Source organism: Panthera leo, chromosome B1 (genome assembly GCF_018350215.1).
Source record: "Panthera leo isolate Ple1 chromosome B1, P.leo_Ple1_pat1.1, whole genome shotgun sequence".
NCBI lineage: Eukaryota > Metazoa > Chordata > Mammalia > Carnivora > Felidae > Panthera > Panthera leo.
The window spans coordinates 39418455-39441236 of record NC_056682.1 but is presented as its reverse complement, the minus strand read 5'-3'; the positions used below and the strand labels follow the sequence as shown (position 1 = coordinate 39441236).

At 43.7% G+C, this 22782-nt stretch overlaps 1 protein-coding gene across 8 annotated transcripts in view; it reads left to right on the top strand.

The window, feature by feature from the left end:
* The window catches only part of CSGALNACT1 (chondroitin sulfate N-acetylgalactosaminyltransferase 1), a 339639-nt gene that overhangs the window by 228714 nt on the left and 88143 nt on the right, over positions 1-22782 (top strand). For all 8 annotated transcript variants that reach the window (XM_042934688.1, XM_042934686.1, XM_042934685.1 and 5 more), the window contains one exon: positions 17187-18114. In XM_042934688.1, coding sequence (XP_042790622.1) covers positions 17484-18114 — 631 coding nt within the window. In that variant the 5' untranslated portion in view covers positions 17187-17483. The remainder of the gene's footprint in view (positions 1-17186; positions 18115-22782) is intronic.

Below are 22782 nucleotides of genomic sequence, written 5' to 3'. Positions count from 1 at the left end.
TATTGTTAAAATTTTCAGACTTAAACATTTTATTAAGAGTGTGACAACTCCATAGACTCACCACCCAGTTTAAGAAATAAAATCCTAGCAACACTGACACTTATTTCCTTACAGAGCTTCCAAAGGCTTTGTTCCTCTCCCCAGTCACATTCAACTTCTCCACTCCTACAGGGTAACTACTCTGCTGATCTTGGTGTTTGTGGGGTCTTAGAAGCTCTGAGTTCTATCAGTATCCTCCAGCCAAAGACCATTAGGAATGCAGTATTTGGATATGCTGGGCTTATTGTTCATCACAGCAGGTGAGAACACACACTGTGGAGAATCATGGGGTATCTCAGTAAAAGGTAGAGAGAACCTATTATATGGATTTGGGTTTTAGTTGGATGATTTACAAAAGAGTCTGAAGAAGGGGACATTTTCTCCAGGGTAGATGCTGTCAGAGAGCAAGGGTAATTCTCTGATTAGGTATCTCAATAAATCTCACCTATATGGGGGGCTAGAATAAGGATAATGTAACTGGTAAGTTACATTACATTAAGTAGCTGTCAGTCATTTTGGCTGAGAAAGAGGTGTTTGATATTTTGTGGGTGACACGTTGACTTTGTTTTTGTCTGTGATTAGACAAAATGATGAAGTAGACTTATTTTGTTTCTTTTATCATGGTCTCAGAATAACCTTGTCTGAGACTGATATTCTTTGAGATGGTTTATGTCTAATAGGAGAATATGTGGCCTTGATAAGAGTGTTGGGGCAGCTTCTGAACATCAGGAATTGCTTTCTTTCTTTTATTTTCTTGTTTTTATTTTCCTTTCTCAGTTCTGAACAAGTTGAGAAACGATAGTCAGGCAGATGGAGACCAGCTTGATTATAAGTACCAGATTATAAGGTTAGTTTGGGGAATGTAGTTTGAGAATGTGGTGAAAATGAGCTTCTTAATATTGGACCAGGGATAGGCAGACTTCCCTGCTCAATCATGGATTGTACTGGAAATGCTTAGGCCGACCCACTCAAGGCCTTTGTCTCCAAGTTCATGACAGTACAGTGAACTCTAGGCTCTGGAAGTTCCTTCTCGGTCTTCTTTCACAAGTTCATTTCCCTTTCTTGGCCATTCAGAGTTGGAGTTTCTACAGATTCTGAACCAGATGTGCTTCTCCCTCTATAGTTTCCCTAAGTTGTCTCATCCACTCTCAGGTTTTGATGACCATTTTATATCGATGACCCTAATCTGTATCTCCAGGCTAGACTTCCTCTCTGATAAGCTTATTCCCCATCTCCACCTGTATGTTTCAGAGCACTTCAACTTAACATGACCCAGGCCAAATTCATAATCTCCTCCCTAAATTCAGCATCCCAGGTTCCCACAACCTGATCCTACAGCTTTACCCCACATTCCAGCCACCACCATCCACCTGCACATTCTACATGCGCCATGTTGCTTCATGCCTTTAAGCTCTGCCATTCGGTTATTTCTGCTAAGAATACTCTTCCACTCTTTTTCTTCGTTGCTATACTCTTCCTTCAAGGCCTACCTCACGTGTCATCTCCTACAGAAAGCCTTTTTGGAACCTTCTAGGCTGGATTGAATGCTCCTGCTCTATGTTGATCTCTTCTTACCTTTTGTTCCTCTATCATAGCAGTTAATTTGTTCATTGATTTATCTGTTCATGTGTCTGTTTCCTTCACAATATCTTAAACTCCTTGAGGTCAGGAACTCTACTTTATTTATCTTTATATCTTGAGCTACATCTATATCTAAGTATCTGTACTTTGATCTTATGTCTATGTATCTATAGGTATATGGTTAGATATATATCTATATTGATAGACATGGGTAGATGTCTATCTATATTGGTAGATAGAGATAGATATCTAATACCTTGAATTAGACTTGGTACTTAATGAATATTCAGTAAATATTTGTTAAGCTCCTTATTGTCTAAAGACTTTGTTTAATATTTTTTCCGGTCCTGGATTGAACAGAGGTTTGGTAATTTTAGTATTGAAAAGAGTAAGCCAAGTATTTTCAAATCTGGTTATATTTTAGTGTACTCGAGATGCATTTCAGTAAAGTAGTTATTTAGATTGAAGTTTCTAAAGTACACAACATTTTCCTATTAAATTACGTGGCATTTTCAGCAATGGTTTACTTTCATTTCTGACTAACTGTGTCACAGGTTGTGACTCCTAATAGTTTAAGTAATATCATTATCAGCCAAGTAAGCATTTTCATTTTGTCTGTAGTTTTTATCTGTAAATCATAAATTTATCTATGATTTTAAAGTTAAGGGCCTTTGCAAAATGGCTACCCCACCCTCCCAGTGAAGGGAATGCAAGCATCTGGGATAGAAATGGGGCTCCTGTCTCTCAGTCCCATGTCCTTTCGCTAGAGCCCTGGTATTTCAGGGGACAGGTGGGTGGGAGGTGGGGAGTGGACCACAGTGGCTTTAGTGGGCCCTGCTGGCAGCAGAGAGGTGATGCCTCTGGTCTCACCCCACTGATGCTCACAAGGTGCTCAGGTTGTAGACCTTTGGCTTTGAGTATTCCTGTGACTCAGCTACACTGTCAGGGCTAACTGCCCTGCTCTCAGTTGGCAACTTCCTTTTCAGTCTCTTACTACAACTTTCTGATCCAGGCTTATGGTGGTCTCAGCTCATCTTTTAGAGCCAGCCTGCATGCTGAGCAGTCTCTGCCAGCTGTCCCTCCTCTCTCTGAGGGGAGAGAGTGCTGAGTGTGGTTGTCTGGGCAGGGATCTGCGAGGAAGGCCCCTCAGAACACCAGCACCAGGTTAAGGGATGGGTGCCGTATGTAGGATGGCACTGCTGAGGGGAAGGGGCAGGAGGAGCAAATCGCTGGGAGAGAGAGGCACGTGCCAATGATCTGAAAACAGACTTGATTGAATTGCAATTCCTATGTAAACAAGGATTTGTTTTTTCTGATTATCGCCTCCTAATTTGGTTTTCTCGAGCAATATTTGAAATGTCTGCAAGTTCTTAGAGCCAGTCATAATGAAGATGAAAGCGGTAATGATAACCACCCATTGTGAGTATTTTCATTTGTACTCTGCAAAGCAGTTTTACATTTGTTTAAAAAAAATTGACTTATATTTCATTACCTTTGCAACTAGGATTGCGTGCCCTGGAAGAAGACTTGGGCCTGACAAATTAATTGGACAAAGAACACAGTTTCCATACCGAGGGGGTGCTTCCTTTCAGAATGGGGTCTGAAAATGTGGCCGGTTTGTGTTTGGCACTGTTTGTAGTTTTCTGAGGTCACTTCTGAGAGTGGGCGTGCTGCTTCACAAGTGTCTGCAGTGGAGATGGTCTCCTTGTGGTCTTTTCGGCTGCTTTTGTCTGATTCTTAAACAGTAGAATGTGTGACAAAGTTACCCTTCATTTTATTTTGATTTCGCTATGCCAGTCATATCACTGAGCCAGAAAGTTAGAGATAAACATCTGCCAGGCGTTGGCAAGCAACAGTGTTAGCCCACTGCAGCTGAGGAAAGTCCTGAAAAATCTAAACTCATTATAGGCTTTTAATAGAGATAAAGTGATGTTCATTAAAAGCTGAACCCTCCTTAGACTCACTACTCCACAGAATAATTGCATTTATATCAATCTTGAGACCCATTAGCTTGGTGCCAAGAAAAGAATTCCAAGTCTTCTTTCTACACAGAAGGAGCTATATAAAAAATAAATAAGGCCTGTGGCAGGCTCTACTGCATTTATTTTCACCTTGCCTGGGGGCATCTGAAAAAGGATTTGAACACTAAGAAACACGATCAGATCAAAAAAATTTTAGAAAAATATTAAATAACATCAATAAAATGGTGAATATTTAGAGTTCTAAATTTTTCCCTTTTTGAAATTAAGACAAGGTGCATCGTTAGTAGTGGGATTAGGGTGGGACTAGAAAACCCTTCATTAGATCTGCTATTTCATATCCATAATCATTTGGGATTCTCCCAAATGTCCGCCTTTCTATCTAATAAATAATATTCACCTTGAAAAGTTCATCTTAAAGTTCTCTGGCCCTTCCTACCAAAACAGTCCTTCTCTGCTCTGAGCCAGAGCAGCACTTTGTTTGCGTTACTAATGATCGATCACAGTCCCCTAGTATCTCAGTTATTTTTATACTTGTCCCTCCCAGGGGACCGTTACCCTTGTGAGGACAATTGACCCTCTTCCTTATCCTTTACCAGAGTCTACATGCCCCTTTCACATAGTAGACATTCAATACACATTTGATGAACGGGTGGATAAAATTGATCTTAATTGGAACATTACTGCAGAATTTCAGAAAAAATTATTTTCTGTGTTCATGATGTTATGGGGCATATGCTGCTTACGAGAGTCCCATGTGCCTTTCCTGTAAAGCCCGGTGGGTGCAGACCAAACACATGGTGGTTTCGGAACAGCTGCTCATCTGCCACAGGCACCTGCTGGGATGGGGGTCGCTGTAGCCTAGGACGAAACTCTTGTTTGTTTTGCTCCTTTGACATTATGTAGTGCAGGTGTAGGAACCGTAGCAATTGTTGCAGACTCACGTACATCATCAGAAGGATAATATTCCAATTTATCTTTCAGGAAGAAGCATTCAATGCCCGTCTTGGGCAGCTTTGAACTGAGAGCTGTTATGGTAATGATGTATAGTCAAAGGAAGGAATCAGGGAACTCTTCTTACCAGAGACATTTTGAGGCCTTATTTTGGAAGCAGCTTTTATTGTTATTTGAAGTTTTCTTTTGAACCCCAGGAATATCTCTACTACCAGCAGGTAAAATCAGAACACTAGCATATTGATTCATATCATTTGGAGCTACTGGAAAATTGCTTTTCAAAAGTATCCTAGGAAGTTCTGAGATTTCTCCCAAACAGTACCCTGCCATCCTTGTAATAGTGACTTGGCAGGTCTGATAGTCAAGTTAGGTCCGTGTGGTCAGTCCTCTGGTCAGAAAACTTTGTGGCTTGCGATCTCATGTCCACAGCCCTGAAATATGTTATCCTGAGGCCCAAACGATGTTGAAGAAGCTAAAGAAAGCCACTCCTGTGTCCTTCCAGTGTGCCTGGACACTGACCTAAGCCTTGCAATGCAATTGCCTTTTAAAACTCTCCTAATAACCTGGTGAGATCTGTACTATTTAGTATAAATGGGAGTTTGGGGAGAACTTTTCAGATTCATTACAGATTTCCCTTCCCTTCCCTTCCCTTTCTTTTCCTTTCTCCCTCCCTCCCTTCCTTTCTTCCTTCCTTCCTCCCTCCCTCCCTCTCTCTCTCCAAAGAAACACACAAACAAACAAACAAACTGGGCTTTGGGGGGATAGTAAGGATGTGAGAGAATTACTTTGATTTGAAACTTTGGAAGTATAGTTCAGAGGAAAGAGACCAGGAGTCTGGCACCCTGGGTCCTAGTTCTTTCTGACTGCTTTATGCCAGTGCAGTAAATGTGTATAAAATAGGCTATTCCTCCTTGGTTAATTTTTCTCATCAGTGAAACAATGTCAGTGTCAGGCTTATATCTATGGCTTCGGCCTTATTTTGGCTCACACTGATTTCATGTTAGCTTCATGCCAGGCTCTATGCCGAGCACTTCACATGCACTATCTCATTTACTCTCAGAAGGACCGCGGACCTCTCTGTGCTCCTGTGTTTGGGAAATAAAGGCTGGGAGAAGCCAAATAACTGTAGGACTCAATAGTCTGCACCCTAGAACCTGTCCTCTCAACCACTGAGCTGTACCAATAGGGTAAAAGGGGATGAGATAGTGCTTCAGAGGGTCAAAACAAACATAAATGTGAAGTCTTATCAAGGCACAGGAATTGGCATAGCAGGCACTTGCCTGTGCAGACAATTCGAAGAATGCAGGCGGGGACCTCCTTCGGAAGGCCTCCCCCTCTACCTGTCATTCCATGGCTATGTCTGCATGTTCAAAACCAAACTCATCTTTCTGCTAAATCTTCTCTTGAGTGTGTTGGCTTTTGCAGTGGTAGCTCCAGCCTCCAAGTCGCACAAGCTAAACCCTCGGCCTTGTTCTCGATGGACACTTTCTCCCCCCTCATCTGATTGGTGTCCAAGTCCTGGAGGTGGTACCCAGGGATACTTCTTGAATCTGCCCTCCCCCATATTTAGTGCTGCTGCTTCCACATCCCTTAGAAACTGTAGTGGTGGAATGGCTCCTACCTGGCTTCTCTAATGCCAGTCTTCCCTCTCCAGCCCATCTCATCTGCCCATTTGCTAAAATTCAGTTCTGATCATGTGACTCTCTTATCTAAACACTTACATGGCTGTCTAACCATCACCTATAGAATAAAGTTTAAATCCCCTGTTATGATACAAGAGCTGGTTATAGACTGTGAGGGCTGCTTTTATAAAATTTCGTGTTATAGACTGGTGGCTTAAGTAACAAGCATTGATTTGTCACAGTTCTGGAAGCCAGGAGTGTGAGATCAGCCTGTCAGCATGGTCATATTCTGGTGAGAGCTGTCTTCTACATGGGGCTCCTTGTTATAAAACCTGTCCCAGCTCCTCTCCTGCCTCCTTCCCATCCAGCACTGTGAACGGTGTGGTCCTACATCAGCCTTCTCTCTGCTCTTCCCTGTTACCTTGAACACTCCTCTGTTGAGCATGTAGCAAACTATAGAGAAGCCTTGTAGCATAGCGATCAAGAGTAGAGACAACAGAGACATACTGCCTGGATTGGAAACCCAGTTCTGCCATTTCAGGCCAGGTGACTTGGGCAAATGACTAACTTCTGCCCCAATGTCTGAAAAATGGGTATGCTGTTAATGGAAACTGCCTCATAGGAGACATCAGAGAAGTTGGAGGAAGATGCATTTAGAGTGGAGTCCTAGATAGGCAATAGTTTACAGAAAGAGCATGGAATATTTTAAGAGTACTACAGAGAACATGTTAGTAGAATGCTACATAGTGTTAAACTGGAAGACAAACTTGGATTAAGAAAGTACTCTGTGCCATCTAGTTTATGTATAAATATGACAGTGTCTGTCGCAGGTAACTTTCTTGATCGGAGCAATGTCTTGAAATGATTTTAGGTAATAATATCTTAATAATCAGTTAACCCCCTAGCAGGGACAGGCTTAGCACTGGCTGTTGGGAGTGGGAAGCTAGAAGAAGGGGTAGGGAAGGCTAGAAGAGACGCTCATAGACGTGGTAGGGTGGGACAGAATCTTAAAAAACTACCTGCCATCAGCAAACGGTTTTATTTTTGTGAAAAGTACATCTTGTATTTGTGTAATGTTGGACATCCTCCTGTTAATTTTTTCTCTATTATTGGTTCTATTTCCAGATGAGATGGAAGGCACAAAGAGAGAAGGCTTTGCTGATCTAGCTTCGTGGGGTTTCTAAAATAATTCTGCACAATCCGTGCTTTCTCCAGTCTTGTTATGTAATAACCACTTTCTAAAAGCAAGCCCCTCATTTGTGTGCTGCTCTCTCCCTTACAGGTGGGGAGGGAAGAGGAGAACCGAAAGGTGGTAGGCTGTTTATCTCATCCAGCCTAAAAGTAGCAGTTTTCTTCTTAACCCTTCTTACCCCAAACATGCCAGCAGAACATGAGACTCATGTTTTGATTCATGAGAACAGCTGTCAGGGTGTTCTTTTGATTCAGGGTGTTTCCAATGGTTTTTCCTTCAGGCCTTCGGATGCCAGATGGAGAGCCAGCAGCACGCATGCCCCTGTTTCATGAGACGTGAAGTAGACCAGAGCCACACACGGCATGGGCTGACTGGTGCCCAGGACTGGGGGTGGGGGGAAGAATGATCCTCCCTCCCCTAGAAGGCAGCACGCACTAGCCATGAGAAGGCTACATATGCCAGAGAAAAACAGGCTTTGGCCAGCACCTGGGTCATAGCTATTTTCACTAAAGCAGGGAGTCCCCCCACTAAGGAGCCCAGGATGGAGAGGGGAGACAGTGCTGGGTATGTCCCCCAACTCTTGCCTTCAGGTCACAGTGCCATTTTGCACATTGAGAGACTGGTATCTATGGTCCACCTCTCTTTAGAGGCCTGTTTTGTCCTTTTCTAGGGCTTCCCCTGCTGCACGTGTTCTCAGCTTTCCTGCTCTTTCTCTGTGGCCCTGCTTGTGGGCATTGCCTCCCTTTGCTGGTTTTATCTAATTCTACATGTTGTATAGCTCTGTCTACACCCTGCAATGTCAGGCTGATTGAAGTAGGTGACTGGTGGTGTTTGGGGATGTGGGGCTCGCTACCTAATGTGGGAAAGTAGCCGGTCTCCCCGAATCCCAGTTTCGTCATCTAGAGAACAGGCATCGATGATTCACATGTGGTTTAGGTGAGACAGCAGGTAATGCAGGATGCCTAGTGATTCTCCAGTGGCCCTCAGTGGCGCCCCCCCTCCCCTCCCAGGGCTGCCTGAAAGGACACCAGTTCCCTGCCTCTGACCCAGGTGAGCACTTTTAGCTTGCTCTGGGAGCTGTGTGTCTAAAAATGTTTTAAAGCCAGTTAGGTGGTACGTGGTAGAGACATTTAGCAAACCTTATTTCTCATCTTTCTTCTCCTCTCTGCTAATAAGGTGCATGGATCATGTTATCAGGAAGGAGAGAACTCCAGTTTCCTTCTTTGTGCTGCCCTCACTATAACTAAAGTGGGGCCCATCCCACCCTGCAGCCACCTCAGCCTTCATGGCATGGCGTGATGTGATTCACACCTCTGACCTTACCTCGGAACTGATATTTACCACTCATCAACTGTGCCTGGCATCTGCTTAGGGCCCTATGCTTATTACTTAGCTAGAAGGTACTTGGCTTCCAGCATTGCTCACTTTTAATTATTCCCCTCCTTGTTAATTAACAGCGTGCATTTCCCTGGAAGCTGTGCTGTGTGACCTTGGGACATGGTCTCCCTAGGAGGTGTGTTTCCCTGAGTCTCCACTGATGCCAGGGCTGACTTTGGCCTGCACGTGAGGTTATTAGTTGGCACATGGTGCATGGCCATTGCATGGGCATCTCCTTGTGCCATGCTTGGGAGGACAGAAGTGAGAAATCAGTGTTTGGCAGGAAAGAATTCCATAGTGTTGCCAGCCAGCACCAGCATCTTGACTGACCGAGAGATGGTCTCTTTTACTCCTTTCAAAGAAGAACATCTTTCAGTTGATTAAAAATTCTGCTTGCTAGAGTGCTTTTTAGTTGAGCTGTCTTAAACCTGATATGTAGCTATAAGTTCCTGGCATTTGTTTGGAAGCACTGGAGTGTTGCAGAGGTATTTTTTCCCAGCCCCAACTGTGGGGCCAGAGCAAGGCTCATGCTGGGCATGGCTGGGACTGGCATTATTTCTAGTGATAGTGTGAGTTTGCATAGCTGGTAAGGGATGTGGAAGTGCAAACCACAGCTAAATGGGGAGGTACAAAAATTATATAGAAACAGTGCTTAATGGCACATCTGAGGGGCTGGACAAGCTCGTAAATAAGAAGGCTCATTATGAGTTAAGAAGCAAGAAAAATTGGATATGCTGGGTGCAGAATGAGGAACGGGCCTCAGCAAGCAGTTCAGGATTATTAAAGGTGATGAGCAGGATAGCCTAGTGGGTAAGAGCAGGGTTTTGGCACTAGACCAAGCTGGATTTGAAACCGGGCTGGGCCACTTGCCAGCTGTGTACTCTGGGAAAATTGCTTCACTACTCTAAGTCTCAGTTTCCTTATCTTTAATGGGGGATAATACGATTTAGCTCGTAAGATTATTTTGAGGATTAAATGAGATAATGTTTATAAAGTGCTTAGTGTGATGTCTGGCCCAAAGTAAATGCTCAGTAAGTGGTTGTAATTATGAGCAATGAAGGGTATTGAAGGCCTGGTTTCAGGGTGCAGGGCGGCTCCCCCAGCCGCGGAGAGCCCTGTGGGACTGAGCCGGAGAGGGAGACGAGGCAGGTCTCTCTCTGCGGCATCTTGGCAGCTGACTCAGCCCTGCATATATGCTTGAGACTCCTTCCTGCTGGGAAAAGGTTCTCTTTAGGCTTACTCTGAGTCCCTTGAGGATAGCCTTCTTGTGCTAGGGCCCTTCTCTCTTCTCACTCTGCAGGCTCCATGGCTGCCACCTATGCTGATTGAGCCCCTGATACTCTCCTTGAAACAAGGTTGGAGGTAACAAGGGGGGGCAAGGGGCAGGGAGAATGGTAAATCTGTGCATATTCAGGAAGCCCCTCTCTATCAGTTCTTCTCTTCGAAGCATCGCCAGCAAATTATAAACCGAAATCAAAACAAGAGACTTAGACCTGTTTCCTGAGTTGTTGGCATGTGCAGTTGTGATTAACTTCTGTGCCTTCTTTTTCCGACTAGCAGATCCCAATTTCTTTTACCACATTTCATTTTTTGTGCTTCAAAGTAGGGAAAAAGGAATCAGGATGATTCTTTTAGGAGACCAATGTGGAGTTGAGAGGGTGGGAGGGTACTCTCAACTAAGAAGTTTTCAACTGATAAGTAATCATCCCCATTCCTTTGGCCCCTCTGTGCTGGTTGCTGGAGAATGTGTTCTCAGAGCCAGATTATAGGGAAGACCTCACAGAACAGACCCTCAAGGGTCATCTTGAAGGCCAAGTCTAAGTTCTCTGGGAAGAGAAGGAAGTGTGTTCCTGGCAGAGACCTGGCAGTGGTCTGGGCATGTGGTCTGGAGGCAGGTATTGGGGACCCTGGGATGGAGTCGGTGTGGTCCAGAGGCAGGACAGTCCCTCTAAGAAGGGAACAGCAAGGCTTCCCTGGGCTCTGGAATTCTCTGTTGACTGGAGCCCATGGAAATGAAGCACAATCAGGAGCAAGGTCCCTGCAGGTGCCCAGGAAGGGTCATCAAGGTGAGAAAACAAAAAATTTTATATTTCATTATTTTAAGAGTACTGTTTTGGGAGTATATAATACAATAATACTGTAAAACTTGTATGTAACTTCTAAATGAGTAATTTTCCATACTTACATATATGTCAAAAGTTACTTATTGCCTGGAATGTGGTATTACGTTTGATAAATTTGGAGACTGCTGATCTTGAGTGCCAAGATCAGAGGAAGAGAGCAGCAAAGCTGCCAGCATGACCGAGGCCACAGTCCATGTATACTCCTTTTTGTGTGAAGGCATAGTCCCAGGCCCAGGCCAGGTAGCCGGTGTCAGGGAGAAATGCTTCAGATTCTTCATGGCCAGTTCGACAGATCACTCTGGGTGTTTGATTGTCAACTTGGCGTGGAAGCCCTGTTCCCATTCTGGGATTCGGCTTCAGCACCTCTTCATTCTTGGACAGTGATACCGGCCTGCTTCTCTCCTTGCTTCGGGTGTAGGTTCACTATCAGGAACATAGCTGAGGTTATCCTCGGCATTTGGCACTAGAATAGGTGCTGACTAAAGACCCATGGAAAAAAGTAACCTGCATTCCAGAAAGCTCTGACCCCTGAGAAATCTTGCTCTAACACTTCCAGGTGGATGTGGTTTAGGGAGATTCTGAGCCCTTATGCTCATTTTCAGGCCATTTTAACTTCTTTGCAAGTACCTCAACCCTAAACTAACTGTGCGCAAGAGGCAGATGATTGTGGACTCAACGAAACAGTTGCAGGAGTTGTATATCCTCATTTCCTTTAAGAGAAGGCAGATGGAACAAACTTAGAAAAGTCTGTAAACAGAATGGACTGGGAGGAGGTGCTGTGAGCTTTAGGGTTTTTCAGCTCTCTTAACGGCTTTTATCTGTTTTCTGTTGAATTTTGCAGAATTGTGCTCTACTTCTGCCATATGTTATCGGTCACTCATATCAAATCCACAGTATGATGTAGGAGGCAAACACAGAGCTATGAAAATCCAGAGGGAGACAATGTTGAGGGTCACACTGGAAGCTGGCCACCATGCCCTGCACAGAAGAGTTAGCCTGAAGTGGAAGAAATTACCAAGAAGCCATGTGTTTGAGTAAAGCTTACAGTGTTAGATACATTTATATCACATACACATTTTTTAGAGCATTTGGAAGCTCTCTGAATAAGAATCTGTACTTGATGCCTTTTCCACACATGTCCAGGATGGTATGTTTATCCAAGAGATATAACCTCAATTTGTGTTCTATTAGTACGGCTAATCCTTTGACCGAAGGTTAGCTTATGCCCTTGCCGTGAAAGAGCTGATTGTCTGTCCCAGAGTGGAAGAGACTCACACGGCAGCACTGGGGCTTTGGTCTACCACTTCCTGGCCCAGTAGACACTGCTTGTTTTTTCCCCCATCAACCCTTTTGGCTGTGCCTGCACACAGGGTGGGGATGTCTTGTAGAATTTATTGCCACTCCTTGAATAGTTTCCTTTATCACTCACAAGGTCTGTCATTGTAGTGTATAGTGCTGCCTGACCTGGTCTCACCATGAAACCACTGTCCTTTCTGCCTCTGCTGACCCTGAATGCATTTCATCAGTGGGGCCTGTTCTGGAGTCCTTGGTGATTTATAAGCATCTTGTGGCCATTAATAGACACATCTTGGCAGGCTCTCTGTCATAGTATACAGCTCTCATGACCAAAGTGTTCACTGGAATCTGTAGAGTGAAGTTCACATACCCATCCTAATAACCACTCTGTCCTAGTCATAGAATTTCTAATTTCCACTGTCTCCATTTGGAGTAAGTATTGGACTCTGGCCCAAAGTTAGGCTTGTCTTGGTTTTAGCCTCCAAGAGCTTCTGCTCTAAGATGAAATGATAACCCGCAGCCACTTGGCTATCTTATCTTAACAAATATTGTTGATTCTACCATTTATTTTAAGCTCGAAGCTTGTCATTTTTTTTTAAATTTTTTTTTAATGTTTATTTATTTTTGAGACAGAGAGAGACAGAGCATGAACGGGGGAGGGTCACAGAGACAGGGAGACACAGAATCTGAAGCAGGCTCCAGGCTCTGAGCTGTCAGCACAGAGCCCGATGTGGGGCTCGAACCCACGAACCGTGAGATCATGACCTGAGCCGAAGTCGGACGCCCAACCGACTGAGCCACCCAGGCGCTACTGAAGCTTGTCATTTTAAAATTTATTATTTTATTCTTCTCAACACTCCTGTTTTCCATATACATTTGGTAGGTGGGAGCATGGCATTAATTTATTTTAATGGTGTTTGCCTATTTGGGGCTTGTAGTCATTTAAGAAAGCTTTAAGCACAGTATAAACCTGCTGATGTTGGAATTTATGCCTCGTTCATCTTTTCCTGTAACATCTTATAGGAGTGCATTCAACATAGCGGGTGCTTAATAACTATTTAAGTATGGTAACAGCAGTATCGTAGATGGAGTACACCGTGATTCTGACCTACTGCTGGGTTATTTGGAGATTTGAGTGATGTCCTGGATGCTTTCTGGTCCCAGCAGGATGTCAGAGCCATCAGATAACTTGTACCTAGAATCTGAGAAACCCACTCCATTGCTGGATGCCTTGGCACAGGCCCGGTATGTCTTTCGGGCTCTCTGGCTTAAACGTTCAGAAAGTGCTGTAGATTCCGTAAACAATCCTCCATCTACATACTCCAGGGAGAAAGCTATTAGGGTGATTCTGGCCCATCGATGATGGAACACCAGTCTGCACTGAGAATGCTCTTCCATTCTGAGAGTTTGGGGAATAACCTTGCTTTAGGTGGGCTCAGACCTGGGTGGATACTAGAAAGTGTTGCTCTTCAGCATTGTTTCGCCTTTACAGTAGACTACAAAGAAGCCTTTACCCTTGTGGTTTTGTTGCCCAGGAATTGCAATACTGGTAGTCTTGGTCAAGCAAGACCATTGTGCTTGGATAGTCCCTTCATTCTAGTCAATAAATTCAGTGTTTTGGACAAGATGTATCACAGAATCATCCTTGGGGAGTTGACCAGGGCCAGGAAAGTATTGAGGAGAGCAATTAGTAAAGACAGACATTTAAAAATGTAAGTGGTAAGAGAGGCACCTGACTGGCTCAGTTGGTAGAGCATGTGACTCTTTATCTTGGGGTGTGAGATTGAGCCCCATATTGGCTGTAGAGATTAAAAAAATAAAATCTTAAAAAAAAGATTTAAAAAATGTCAGTGGCAAGAAATCTGATGAACACAGGATCTTCTGTAATTAAAAAAAAAAGAATACGCATCTCTCTTCCCCCAAATATTCTAAAATTGGTTATTGACAGCACTCCAACTTGCTCTCCACTCCTTCCCTGTTCCCATATACCCCCAAAGACTGAACTAGTCTAAAATCTGGATGCCTTTTCTAAGTTTTAAAAATAGTAGAACAATGCTGCTGTGATCACATAAAGCTATATTTTCACTGTCACCTCTAACTTGTAGTAGTCCTTGGTAATTACATGGTGCTTTCCATCTGTAGGTCTGTAAACACATGATAAATGTTAACTCTTAATTCTCCTAACACCCCTGTAGAGATAGGGAGACATTGCAAGGTGCCTTTTAGCTCGATGTTGGGTCTGGTTTACCTACAGGTTTAGCTCAACGGTTTGGTCTGGTCTCATTGAGGTGTACTTTCCTATATGTGGAAGAGCTGGTGAAAGTAACATGTGCTCTTATGAATGACGTTCTGTGCTGCCAGATGAAAATGCTGAAGTCTCCGGAGAAGCAAGAGGCATAAGCCTCCTGACTTCAGGAAGTGTACACTCTGAGCCTCTACAGTTTCACCAGTTGTTACTGTTTTGATTATGGATTAGATCGCAAGAAGAGTTAGAAAACATTTTGTCTGTTAAAGGATGTAGAACTTTGTTTCTGACATGTAATATCTGCTCCTGACATTTAAAAGGAAAAATTCATCACTTCTTCTTTGGCAGTAATTTTTATGGCTTTTTGTTATTTCTTTTCAAGAGTTATTTCTTCCTAGGATCTGTTTTTTTGTCCTTTTACATCTTGAAGAATGGAATTTCAAATAACCTTGGAATTTACACCAGTGAAATTCAAAAGCTGGGCTGGACTTCAAAAAGCTTTACAGAACCGAACAAAGTAATTATTGTACAGTTTTAAATTTCTTTAGCCATGGCTTTAATATATTGCATCGTTAAGCAAATGATTTCAATTTATTATGCAAATGTAGCAATTATTCCATTAAAAAAATCTGTTAGAAAGATGACCCACTTTGCTTCTGTGGCACAATAAGTAATGTTGAATGTCTCATTTTTGTTTTTTGATTTGCTTATTTTGTCTTTAATGACACCCATGTAAAGTAAAAGTCTTTAAAATGGTAGAATAACGTGATAACATGTCTTCACTGGTAATTTGATACTTGGATATAATGAGTTCATTTGAGAGATTTCATTAAAAACAGCAAGGTGCCTGAATACCAAAGCTGAGATGTTTTTAATCACAGAATTATAGTAATTATACAAATCCCAAGATTTTCATCAGACAGAAAAGGCTTCCAGGGCTAAACATACACTTTAAACTTAGCACTAATAACTGTGTATTGTTCTAAATTATAGGAGAGAGACTCCTTGGGCCAAGGGGAATATTGGAATTGAATTTTTAAGGAAAATTGAGAAACAAACTATTTTGGTAACATAATGGTACATGTAAGAGGCACATCACAAGTGTAATAGAAGAAGAATTCTCTTTGTGCATGAGACATAGCAGGTGAATATCAGATAAAGTCAATGAGGCTGTTATTGTTTACTATATTGTCAGCATGGAGAGAATGCTAGAAGGAACATCTCTGTCTTCTCCCAGGGGTCCTGAAGTTGCTAATCGACAGGAGTCTTACTTCCAGTCAGTAAATGGGACAGACCACCAGTAAATTAGATGATTACTGACTCAGAATCTGGATTTTCTGGGTTGGATGAAGACTCTGTAAAGAATAATTTTGTCATTGTGGGAATTATTTAAAATGTCAAATTTTTATAAAATGGCCAGGACATAGTACCCTCAGGGAGCTTGCTTTTAAGATAAGTTATATAAAAAGATGCACCTGAGAAGATTTTATAAATATCTCCCTAAGACAGAAAGTTTATTTGATCTATTTTCCACTTACCATTATTTCTCTCTGTTTTCTGGCTCAGATAGATGGGTAGGGGGAGATGAGCAAAGGGGATTGAGGAGGAAGGGAGAACATTGAAGCAGTGTGCTCTGGGGTGTCCACAATGGGTGGAGGAGGAAGGAAGGGAGCCTGGGGGAAATGGAGAAGGCAAGTTAGGTTGGCTTCTCGTTTGTTACAAATGGCTTGGAGTTGAGATGCAGAGCATGTATTCAAATGGAAGGCTCTGCAATCTGTCTGGGTATTCTTGATGATCAGTCAGGACACAGAATTCCTTCTAGGGGCTGGAGCAGAGACATGCCTGGGATTTGAGTCCCGACAAGACAGGTATTTCTGGTCTCTGTTCTCCCAACCTTATCCCTTTCTATGGCAAACTTATCATCCCCTGTCTGCAAGCATGATTGGAGAGTTCGCCGGAACAATGGTCCCAGATTCCATCTTAATATGTTATCATCCACATTTACTATTTGCATATTTCAAGCTCCAGGTTCTTCCCCACCTCCTCATCAGGGAGTTTGAAGACCATTTTGTCAGCTTTCAGCCCTGCCAAGAATGAGTGCACACAGGTGAGAGCATGTAGGCTCACCTTTTGCTTCCATCAGTGCTGGGCGGGCCCTGCCTGCAATTTCAGTTTCATTAAAGTTTCGCTTTTATCATTTTATTTTTTTATTATTCTTATTTTGTAATCTGTATTTAATTTTGAGACAGAGAGAGATGGAGTGTGAGCAGGGGAGGAACAGAGAGAGGGGGAGACACAGAATCCGAAGTAGGCTCCAGTCTCTGAGCAGTCAGCAAAAAGCCCGATGTGGGCTGGAACTCATTAACCTTGAGATCATGACCTGAGCTGAAGTCGGTTGCTCAACCGACTGAGCCACCCAGTCACCCCTAGCTTTTCCCCTTTTAGCCATCAAAATAATATGTGCTACTGCGGGGAAATTTATAAGATACAGAAAAATCTAGAGAAGCAAGGAAAATCACCATTAATGCTTTCACTCAGAGGGAATTCACATTTTGCCATATTACCTTCCAGTCTTTTTCCTGCATCTTTTGTTTTTTATGTGCACTCGTCTACAAATGAATGTTTGTATTCTGATTTAGAAACATTTAACGATATTTAATCCCCTGGCATAAACATTTTCTGTAAACCTCATGGGAAGTCTATTGAATGTTGATTGCCGCAGAGAGCATAAAGACGTTACTGTCTTTTAAGAGTTATTGTCATTTGGTCTCTTCCCAGGTCCCCTCTTGTGGTCTACTGCACGTCTGGGAGGCTATGATGGGAATGAGTGTGAAAAGCTGGAGGCTTCACCTAACTCGTTGCTCCTGCCTGGATGATCATCCTTTAGAAGTAGGAAAAGTGCTCCACGCGGTGGCTGACTTCAAGGGACCAGACACATTGTAGAAAGAAATGGATGAAAGCAGCTTGGGGGCTCCAGACACATGCTCCCTGCGGTCTAGTCCAGGGAAGCCCTTCTGAGGCGCCCTGGCATTCTGGAATGTCTCCAGGTCTGGACGCATGGCCAATTCCTGAGTGATGATGGTTCGCCGGGGGTTGCTTGCGTGGGTGTCTCGGGTAGTGCTTTTGCTGGTGCTGCTCTGCTGCGCCGTCTCCGTCCTCTACATGCTGGCCTGCACTCCAAAGGGTGACGAGGAGCAGCTGGGGCTGCCCAGGGCCAACGGCCCCACGGGCAAGGAGGGGTACCAGGCCGCGCTGCAGGAGTGGGAGGAACAGCATCGCAACTACATCAGCAGTCTCAAGAGGCAGATCGCGCAGCTCAAGGAGGAGCTGCAGGAGAGGAGTGAGCGGCTCAAGAACGCGCAGTATCACCCCAGCGACGCTGTGGGCCTGGGGCTGGAGCAGGGCCCCCCAGAGAAAACGCAGGCGGACCTTCTGGCCTTCCTGCACTCCCAGGTGGACAAGGCGGAGGTGCACACCGGCGTCAAGCTGGCCACCGAGTATGCCGCTGTGCCTTTCGATAGCTTCACTCTGCAGAAGGTGTACCAGCTGGAGACGGGCCTGACCCGCCACCCCGAAGAGAAACCCGTGAGGAAAGATAAGCGGGATGAACTGGTGGAAGCCATTGAATCGGCGGTGGAGACCCTGAACGGCCCTGCGGACCGCAGCCCCAGTCGGCGCCCCTACTCGGCCTCGGATTTCATAGAAGGTTGGCAAGTTTGTGGATTGGTGTGGGAAGGAGAAGGAAGGGCATCTGGGTCCAGGTACCCAGGCGGGTCACCGTGGCGGGAAGCGGGCGTCTGGCTTTGGCAATGACTGGCAGAGGGTGAGCCACAGCAAAGGCACATAGTGTGGGTTTGTATTTCTCAGAGACGGCCGTTTTACTTACTTTCTCATGAAAGCCATGTTTATTGAGTGGACAGGTTCGTTGTTCCCTGGCAGAAGAAGGGAGTTCTTGTGTTCATTAGGAAGGAAGGAAGGAAGGAAGGAAGGAAAGAAAGAAAAATAGAAACAAAAAATATTGAAACCCAAACAGAGGATGATAGGCAGTTTTAATTGATCTGTTCCCTGGGCCCTTCTCCTGGAGATCTGGCCTGGGTATCAGGCCCATGAACAGGAGAACTGCAAACACGTGGTCTATAGCACTTAACATTTGCCAGACACTGTTCTGGGAACTTTATATTTACTAATTCACTTTTTCTTCTTAATGACCCTATGAGGAGGGATGAAGATTGAGTTCAGATTAATTAAGTAAATCGCCCAAGGTTGTGCAGTTAGCCAGGATTTGAGCCTGGGAAGTCTGATTCCAGAGTCCCCATCCTTAACCACTAGCTTATATTATACAGTCACAGCACATGAAAACTAGTGACATGAATGGCTTAGCTTTTTTTTCATGGGCACAGAACAGCCAAATATTAGTTTGTGTGTGATTGTGTCTACTTGGAGGAGAAATTGGCCTTGTCTAGTTTCTTGGAAGTTTCATTAGTATCTTCTTGCCAACTTTTCCACTGTTACTGGGGCAAAAATCAACTAATAATTTGGGAGAGGAAATAACTTCCGAGGACATCCACCTCTCCCTCCTGTTTCTGGAGAGAATCTACTTCAACTTCTCAGATGTGTGGCTGTGTCCACTATTACCTTACTCCCAACTTTGGTTATATAACGACCCTCTTGTTGCCTGCAAGCAAGACAGAGTCTGTTTAGTCATATCAAAATGGCTTTCACTGCTATGTATGCCTGTTCTCTTTGGACACTTCCCCATCTTACGATTTTTTTCCACTTTATATGTGAACCATAAACTCATGTAATTTTGGTAATCATTTTCATATACCTAGAGCCAGGTAAAGATATCTTGTACAAGATCAAGCTTTTTGGTCGTCAGGATGTTTTTGTTGTTACTCATTTATATGAGGTATGAAAAATACCTAGCACATTTGGCAGCTAGCAAGTACAAGCACATGCTGGGCACTCAGAATTCAAAATATCATGATGTCGTAGCAGCACATTTTATAGCGCTTTGAAGTTTATGAAATGTTTCCACATACAATATCTTACTGGTGGACCCCCAGGGAAAGTCATAAACATCCTTAAAAAGCAAAATCCTGGTTGCCACTCGCCCTGGAGAATGCCACAAGAGCTGCCCACATACAAAGCACTTTCAAAAGAACTTGGTTATAAGTTAATGCCTGCCATTTGGAATGTTGGCCCTTGTGATTTTTCATATACATTCATATTTGAAACCTCTGCTTTTCTGTGTACAGTGTCTTGATACACAAGGCCTGTTATTCTCAGTCAGCAGTGACATAGGCCCCCTACCCCTGAATTTATTGGCTTTGAGATATGGCTGACTTTCTGTTAGAGACACTGTTATCCTAGCTACCCAGTGTTGCTCACATGTGCAGCACACAGCCTGTGTTTTAAGGCAGATCAACCCACACATACCTTCCAGATTTGGTGAAAGTCTAGTAGGCTGTTTTCTTAGGATGAGTGAATAGACACACACTTTAGATACATTTATACATATTTAACTGTCATAAGTACAATTTATTTCATTTTTTTTTGTTCTTACCACAAAAGATTGTGGTGGCAGTCTTTTGTATTCTCAGGAAATAGGGTATTTTGAAAGAATCCACTAGTCCAAGGAAGCTTCAGGAAGGTCGAGTCAAAGTCTACATACAGAGCAACTTTCAAATAGTGATGTTCCAGAGCAAAGTGGGAATCCTGTTACTGTGAGAATTTGGTCACCAACTGGATGGCCACTTGGTCAGGAGGTTATAATTCATGATTCTAGGATCAGAGTTGTGGCTGGACTGGATTACATTTGAGGACCTTTGTAATCCTGGTTCCTGATTCTTTGATCTACACACAGTCAAGGGGAAAGAAGACAATGGAAAAGGTCTGATTTGAAATCTGTTTTCTATGAGTTAGAACAAGTGATGAGACCTTATAAGGGTGAAATAGGTCTTTGAAGTAACTTATTTGGGTTTCTAAATATAACCGTAGAGAGATTGATTTTGTGTTTGGGGTATCAGTAGTCCAGAAGTTAGAGTGATTTAGTAAAAGACAATGGGAAAATTTTAGGTCTTCCACACTCAGTTCTAAACAAAGGTAACTGATCTGCTGAACCCGGAACGAGAATGGGGATTCTTTGTGTTTAAAGAAATAATAATAAAAACAAATGAATGCTTCCAGATGATAACAGTTAGGCAAAGCTTAAAGCTACCTATGAGGCAGGTAGCATGATGACATGAGCACGGGGAGCTGTGTGACTTTGACCAATATATTCAAGCCCCTTAAGACTCGGTTTCCTCCTCTCTCCGAAGAGACTTGGCTTAATGTCCTCCAAGGCCCTACCCAGTCCCAACCTTCTGCAACACGCAAAGCACTGCTTCAACTTCTTTTCTTCTCAGCTTTGCCAAACAACTGTCCCTGGAGGGTACTCTGACATACACTCTCCGAGATGACCAGGACACAACACTGACCCTTTGGGAACCTTGTCTCTGAAAGAAGGAATTAAGATAGATTATTTATCAGGTCTGACCTGACCGTGGCCACCTTCTAGGGTGCTGTGAAGCTTGCAGACGGAGAATACCACATTGGTGACTGTATGATCGATATTGATGTAATTATTTTCTGTCTCTAAGACACAGAGAGAACAGCATGTGCCTCCTCTCCCTTTCCCTAGACATTTTGTTGGCGTTGATTATCGCATTGGTTTCTCACATAATAGCATGGATTTTTTTTTATAACTATCTGGGAAAAGAAGTAGAAAAATGTGATCAAATCCTGTGCCTTAGGATGCCTAAATGTTTATCTCCTCAAGTGAACAGAATTTTTTTTTTTGTTTGTGGCTTAGTTATTCCTTCACTATAGGATATCCAGACTCCTATTTAAGTCTTAGTGGCATAACTTTTGGCTTTGACTTCATATTTTTAAGTAGAACTTTTGAACATAAATTTGACATGGTTCCATAAAACAATTTAGCTTTCCAAATTATTCCTCTTTTATAATCCAAACTTCTGAGAATGTGAGTCTGTGTGAGGCAGTCGTGTCTACTGTCTCCATGGGTGGCTCTTCTGTCACTCTCTGCCAGCTTTTGCAGGGTTGGTGGTAGCAAGAGCAGGGTCAGATTTGTGGTGAGGTGGAGCCAAGCCGTGATCTGCAAGAAAGTGAAAATTTTGAGGGCACCTTGAGATGCATTTAAATCAAGGGATATAGAAATTGCTATAAAACCTTAGTAGCTGCCTGTACAGTAAATCCCAACTTCCTGTGCTCAACAGCCAACCCCTTGTGCCTTCTGGGAAGCTAAGGCAAAGAGTGAAGATGCTGAGTTTTTGACTTCCATTGTTTGTGTCTCACTATAAGCTGTAAGGGATACACTGTGACCACTTTGCTAAAGCTGTTTTGGACAAGTGAAATCCATTTCCAAGTCCTGGGTACTTGGAGAGCCAGGTGCTTGGGGCTGTGAGGACAGGAAGTGGGCTCTTTCCTCAGCATGCATTTTGGTGATATGCTTCTTTGTCAGCAACTTTGTGACTTGGGGTTGAAAAGGTAGGGCAGGCATGCTTTTTCTCTCTCTCAAAATAAATAAGTAAACTTTTTTTTAAAGTTTACATTGGGTGGGGAGCAAGTGGGAAAGGGGCAAAAAGAGAGGGAGAGGGAGAGAGAGAATCCCAAGCAGGCTCTGTGCTGTCAGCACAGAGCCCAACGCAGGGCTCAAACTCACCAACTGTGAGATCACGACCTGAGCCAAAACCAAGAGTCGGATACCCAATTGACTGAGACACCCAGGTGCCCCTAAATAAACTTAAAAAGGTAAAGGCAGGCATTCAGATGCATTTCTGGGCCTTTTGGGGGGCATCAGGAGGTCTTGGTGCAGAAATAAGGAGAGTTAGGGTGTAGTGGGAGGGAGATTCTGCACAGTGGGGCATCTAACCTGTGTTTGGGGTGTGGGGAGATGTGCTGGCAGACTGGACAGCAGGAGGGCTTCAGGAGCTGAGTTGGGCCTTGGTTCTCAGCCAGCATCTCTAGGGCAGTGAGGGTGTTAGAACTTAGGACAGCCCTTCTGACTGTCTGTCACCTCACTGTGCACTGGAGAGACCATGCTGGCTCACTTTTAAGTTTTGAGCAGTCCTACGTGACACTGGGTTCCTCTGTCACTCACCCTATCCTGTTTGTCCCACTTCCTACCTCAGATACCCTCATTTGTTTGCAGATGCTTTAAGGTCCTTTAAGGAGGGACAAATGCTTTTTATCCTGAAATCATAGATATAAGAGGCTTAAATACAAATAAATGGTTTGAAGCTGCACTTTGAAGCAGAAATTCTTCCTGTGGTGATGGAGGGAGAGAAAGTGGACTAGCCTTGGATTCTGCCTG